Below are 6,577 nucleotides of genomic sequence, written 5' to 3'. Positions count from 1 at the left end.
GAGAGAGAGAGAGAGAGAGAGAGAGAGAGAGAGAAAATTGTGGATCAAGGGGCATAATAAGAACAAACGTGAGAAAATCAAATAAGTGTGTGTAACCTCCCTTCGCATCTGTCAATGACACGTTTAACTGAACCCCCAGCCTTGGAAAGACAATAATTATACTCTTTAAGTTTTCCTGGAGTTGTGCAGTGGATGAGACAGCACAGTTATACGTTGTATCTAGAGCTTGAAATCCTGTTATACGTTGTATCTATAGCTTGAAATCCAGTTATAAGTTGTGTCTTTAACTTGAAATCCTGTTATAATTTGTTTCTATAGCTTGGAATCCTGTTATAAGTTGTGTCTATAGCTTGAAATCCTGTTATAAGTTGTGTCTATAGCTTGAAATCCTGTTATAAGTTGTGTCTATGGCTTGAAATCCTGTTATAAGTTATGTCTATAACTTGAAATCCTGTTATAAGTTGTGTCCATAGCTTGAAATCCTGTTACAGGAGGTCGGGTTTCGTTTGTGAACGATCCACAACAATTCAGAGTAATTGCACAAGTAAAAATTCAACTGATTTTAATAAAGAGAAAACAATAACGTATCAATAAGTACTCACCCCTACCCGCCCTCATCACCACCTCAAAGCCTTTTGGAGTTGAAAAAAAGACAGCATTTTTTTTCAGTATACAATTTAACTGTAATGTATATTATTATCATCATAGATACAGTGGAGCATGCTCTAACAGCCACCTGTATAAGACAATCACCTGTACAAACGGTCACTGCTCATTTCTGCCCGTGTGTATATTATATTTAGATTATATTGACACTGTGTATAGCGTCTTCCTGTCTAAGACAACCACTTTTCTGGCCGACAATGTGAGGACGTCTTTGACCATTTAGACGATTTTGTTAAAAACGATACAGTGGAGTCAGGCGTTCGCCAATTTTTGGGCATACTGAATTATTGATATCATCTTAAAGCTTGTTCATTTTGTCTTGCTTTTGATATATAAATTAGAGGAGAAAAATATTTTGGATTGAAGGAAGTGGGAGTCACATGGCTTCAGAGGTAAAATTAGCGAGAAAATGGCCGCCATATGGAGAATCTATGGAAACTATATTTACACTCTTAGTGACTTTAATCAACGGTGTTTGGTAAATTCCTCACAGGTGTTTGTTGTAAAATGGATCTAAAAAGTGTTGAGCCAAAAAACGAAAATTCGATAAAAATTGCCTAGCGAGATGAAAAATGTTGTTTTCTTCGATTTCATTATTTTGACGAGCGCCTGTTTTCACCACGATGTCTCTCACAATTCTGCAGACTTACCTGATCCCAGTTGACCAACGATATGTTCCATAACCGGCATGCAGCGGTCAGCGGTAATGGAGATGGTCATGTTTATGTCACGATTCTTGTTTGTCCGGCTGAAGAACCAGGTCTCGAAATTGGTTTGGTCGTCGTAGAGGCCCAGGTACGAGGAGCCAATGTATTCTGCATTGTCTGGACAATCATTAATCAATGTTTTTACTGATCAGGAAACTGGACCATAAACCGATAAATCAATCTATGTATCTACAAAGGATTAGGTAACTAAATGAACGATACATTCAGTAAAATTAATTGGTCGCTTTTAAGGACAAGCGGGCTAACCCAGATTTCGGGGGTTTCCAGAAATCTAGACCTACCCCAAAAGTAGGTATTGCCCTACCTATAGGAGAAGTTTGGTTTCTTTAGTGTGTATATTTGTTTGGTTATAGAGAAAACTCTCCTTGTCTTTTAAAGAAACTGAACAAGGGGCAAAAACCTTACCATCGATTTTCTCAAATCATCATTTTTCGGGACAGCCCCTTTGTGCTTAAAAAAAAGCGACCAATTAAATCTACAGCTGAAATAATCGGTCTATCAAAAAACCAAGAACAGAGGGAAGGATTAAGTCTGTGGAAAATGGTAAAGGTTTAACCCCCCTATCAACACTGTAAGGTAAGAGGCGGAGCCATCTCCGAAAAGACTGAACCAAGTGGAAAATTCATGTAAAGTGTTTTTCCAAGGACACAACATCAGACCTAGCTGCGACTCCAACCCCTGGACCACACAAACTCACGAATTCGAGTCCGGTAGCCTAACCACGAGGCTACCGACGCCACTATTAAGTCTTTGAAAACAACAGAACTTATAGTTAAATTAATCAATGACTTATCGAACTACCAATCAATAAGCAAGCAAACATATTTAACGTGACTTTTAACGAATCAACATTTCTCATTACATTTATTGTTACAGAGCTGTTATAAAGGCAGAAAAGAAGTGGCTACAGAAAAGACAAGATCGATAACAACTACCCCCTGATGCAGCAGTTTTTGGTACCAAGATTGCTGCTACTGCTGCTACTTCGGTGGCTGCTGTCACCCTGCTTACGCTACAAAACGCATCAAATATGTCGTTTTCTGAGACAAAAGTATCGTTTTGTTGGTGGCAAAAATGTCGTTTTCTCTGTGACCAAAAATGTCGTTTTCTCTGCAACACAAAAAATGCCGTTTTCTCTGAGACAAAAAATGTCGTTTTCTCTGCAACACAAAAAATGCCGTTTTCTCTGTGACACAAAAATGTCGTTATCTCTGTAACACAAAAGACTGAACAACGGTTTCTCACCAGGCATGCATGGCTCCAACATGCCATAATCCACTGCTGACTTGCTACATTTGCCGTCTCTGATTGTGTAGCTGACTTTCTGTAAAAGAATGTAAAGGGGCGTTGCGCTGTAAACACTGGGATGAAGGAATGCCTTTTTATTTTCAACGTCCTGTCTGAGTGTATAAAATGTACAAGAAACATCTGATTTCTCTAAAGACGAAATTTTGGATTCAAGTTATAATCAAAAGCTTTACTGAGAAACAGAACAAAAACAAAAGTGAAAATTCCGATACCATTCCTATCTGCTGTGGCGTTTACAATTGGTCGATTTTATGGACAAGCGGGCTAACCCAGATATCGGGGTTTTCCAGAAATCTTGACATATACCAAAAGTTGGCATTGCCCTACCTTTAGGAGAAGATTGGTTTCATTGGTGTGTACTTTTGTCTAGTTATAGAGAAAACTATCCTTATCTTTAAAGGAAATTGAATAAGGGGTAAAAATTTCACCTTCGATTTTCTCGAAACAGCATTTTTCGGGACTGCCAGCCTTGAGCTTAAAAACGACCCGTTCAATTAGTCACAGATGTATAAAAAGACGTTTTGGTCTTTGTTGCGAGATTAGATAGATAGATAGATAGATAGATAGATAGATAGATAGATTGACAGATAGATAGATAGATAGATAGATAGATAGATAGATAGATAGATAGATAGATAGATAAATAGATTGATAGATATATAGATAGATAGATAGATCTCAGGTCTGCTGAGGTAATATTGTTATACATGCAGATTGTAAAGCCCATAGGGCAGCAGAGCTTATTGTTCAATAGAATTTGTGCTGACATTTATTATTCATTATTATGTGATTGCTGTATGTACTGCATTGGTGTTTCCTTCAACAAATGCCTATCGGCTTAGCGATAAGTACCTTGTCTCTTAAATAAATGAACATACCAGTCAATGAATGAATTGAGGGCTTATTAAATTAGCTTGACTGGAGAATTGTGTAGGGTTTTGTTTGTAGGTGAGCAAGCGTGAATGTGAAGGAGTGTGTGTGTGTGTGTGTGTGTGTGTGAGTGTGTGTGTGTGTGTGTGTGTGTGTGTGTGTGTGTGTGTGTGTGTGTGTGTATCTTTTTAAGGGGTAGGTGTTTTACGGCGCTTGCTTCTGCATAAGGTCATAGGAGTGCGCGGGACTCATTAAACATTTTTTTTAGTAGGTAGGAAATTTTGAATTTTGCCTGGGTGGCGGCCGAAGCCTACTCTTATCAATTTTGGACCACCAAGGGATCTTTCACGTGTGCAACTTGCACCCAGGAACTCGGAGATATTTTGCCCTGATCCAAGAAGGCTAGGTGTAGATCTTAACCATCTTAAGATCAGAGGTGTGGCTGAAAGACAGCAGTAAGAAAGAACCAAGGAATAGCAGTAGAAAGACTGCAGAAAGAGTCAGGAGCCCAGAGGAGGGGTCAAAGGAGGTGAGGGGGTGGAAGCAGAAAGTGGAGACGAAAGCAGGCGATAGAACATTGGTGGAGAGCGGGAAATAATGTGAAATCAGAACATTAAAATTTTCCCGTCGCTATCCGGATTCGAACACAGGACCTATTGAATGAGAGGTGAATATCTTAACCTCTAGACCACGAGAGCTCTCCTCCCCCCATGTGTGTGTGTGTGTGTGTGTGTGTGTGTGTGTGTATGTGTGTGTGTGTGTGTGTGTGTGTGTGTGTGTGTGTGTGTGTGTGTGTGTTTGGGGTAAGGGGTAATACGGGGTGCCCACTACTGCTGGATCGGGTCGATCGCCCGACTCGATCGCCTGAAACTGAAAACAAACACGTTTGTTTTTGAGGCGATCAAGTCGGGCGATCTGACGGATCGGCCGATCCCATCCCTAGTGGGCACCCAATATAAGCTTGTGTAGGTTTGCCTACGTTGGTTTATGCGCACGGAGTGTGTGAAAGTATCCTAACCGAAGCATTACAAAAGCTGTTTCAAGGTCTGTAAAGTCTCACGTTTTTGAAGTCGGTGTGTGTCCGGTAGAAAGTCTCTCCGATTGCGTACGCGGTGAAGGTAGCGAAGTCCTGGACCTGTAGTCTTCTCACCCAGTCCCGGTACACACGCATTACTTGCTGAGCAGAAATATAATACATATAGAATATAATTTGCAAAAGATTAGCGAAAGATCTTGTCAGTTTGCTAGTGTCAGTCTCTCTTTGCCCCCCCTCCCCCCCAACCCTCTCTCTCTCCGTCTGTGGGTTTGAGTGAGTGTGTATGTGAGTGTGTGTGTGTGTGTGTGTGTGTGTGTGTGTGTGTGTGTGTGTGTGTGTGTGTGTGTGTGTGTGTGTGTGTGTGCAGCGTCCGAGGTGAAGGTTGTGAAGTCTTGGACCTGTAGTCTTCTCCCCCAAACATGGTATTCACGCATCACTTGCTGAGCAGAAAAAAAATATTGTAGACTTTTCATTGTAAGTAAGTTTATTCAGTGTTTAAGGCCATTGGCACCCAACACATAATACAAAACACTCATTTGTTTAATAAAGTTTCCTTGGTGAAAAAGTACAGGTTGCGCATATTATCTCTTCTGATGGGTCAAACATTGTATATTTCTGTCAATGGGCCAAGTCAGGCTGGGAGGAATTAACAATTTCCTTTGATGGACAAAATTTGGATAATAGAAAATAAAGTGAAATTCATGTTCAGTTTCGTGAGAGTTACACCTCTTACATAAAGGTGAATTTATTAATTCCCCCCAGCACCAGAATTTAATGACACAATACTTGTAAAATAATAGGAACGTAAATTGGTTCTTCTCTTGAAATTAAACACGTACGTGTAGCTTTGCCAAAGCTAAGAAAGGCTTTCCAGAATTTTATCTGAACGTTTTCAATCACGTCTCAATATTTGGCACCCCAAATTTCAGAGCCATAAAGTAGCATAATTATAAATTGTAAAAGATCAGCAAAAGATCTTGTCAGTTTGCTAGTGTTTGTGTTTTTAATCGGCTCCGATCTAGTGAATGCCTTAGTTGGTTTGTCAATTGATTGATTTCATAGGGTTCTTCTACAGGTACTGTCGTAGGTTAAGGGCTAGTACCCTGATGTTTTCTAAAACTGGACTATTTTTCACTGGATATCTTCAACTCGCTACTTTAGAATTACAAAATTCTACTTGCTCACTACCTAGTTTTGAGAAATTTGACTTGAACATTTTTGAGTTTCACAATATGTCAAATTTTTTCGGACGCAATCCTTTGAATATCTTGTTAATGACTCTGAATAATCTTATGATTTTGATGGAGCAGACAGAGCATTTTATTTCTGATCTCATGGTGTTCCTAATTCAAAACGATCCAAAACCTCAGGTAGAACTGATTAACGCCTCATCCCCATCGACACAATTTAGAGAGGAAGGCTGCTTCGAACCCTGAATACCAGGACCAACCCGGGTTGGATTGGATTTAAAAATTCACATACTTGTTAACCCCCCCCCCCCACCTGAAGAATCGAACTCATGTCTTCTGTGTGCAACAGTGAATAACTTAATCATTACACAACACACATCGGCTTTATTTAAAACTTGCATTTCTCACCTTGTTGTGAACATTAAACGTCGCTAATGGCGTTATCACAGCTTGGAACTTGTACGGCAAGCAGCATGGCTTTGGCGACTGTTCGTAGGGCACTTCTGCTGATACTCCATACAGCTGCACAACCAGGAACAAGAATACGACGAAAACCAGCGAATGCTGGTATAGAGGCGGCATATCTGAGCGGACGAAAACTGTTTAAGATGAAAAGTAAATGGGAAAAAGTGGGTTTTGGGTTATAGCTCTGAGTTTGTCTCTGCAACGGAGGATACATTAGGTCTGGATGTGGATTTGGGACACTACTAAAGAAGGAAAGAAGGAGTAGATGACAGAAGAGGGAGTCCCTGGGGCGGTGCTACTGACTGAAGTGTTTT

At 40.2% G+C, this 6,577-nt stretch overlaps 1 protein-coding gene across 3 annotated transcripts in view; it reads right to left on the bottom strand.

The window, feature by feature from the left end:
- Positions 1–1,316: 1,316 nt before the first annotated feature.
- Positions 1,317–6,577, bottom strand: part of LOC101860900 — a gene marked incomplete at its 3' end in the record, with an annotated part of 7,365 nt that continues 2,104 nt past the window's right edge. For all 3 annotated transcript variants that reach the window (XM_013083505.2, XM_013083503.2, XM_013083504.2), the window contains 4 exon segments: positions 1,317–1,490; positions 2,640–2,718; positions 4,633–4,749; positions 6,207–6,397. In XM_013083505.2, coding sequence (XP_012938959.1) covers positions 1,317–1,490; positions 2,640–2,718; positions 4,633–4,749; positions 6,207–6,380 — 544 coding nt within the window.

Source organism: Aplysia californica, unplaced genomic scaffold (genome assembly GCF_000002075.1).
Source record: "Aplysia californica isolate F4 #8 unplaced genomic scaffold, AplCal3.0 scaffold00237, whole genome shotgun sequence".
Lineage (NCBI taxonomy): Eukaryota > Metazoa > Mollusca > Gastropoda > Aplysiida > Aplysiidae > Aplysia > Aplysia californica.
Note: the sequence above shows the minus strand (reverse complement) of the source record. Positions and strands in the feature narration are given on the sequence as shown.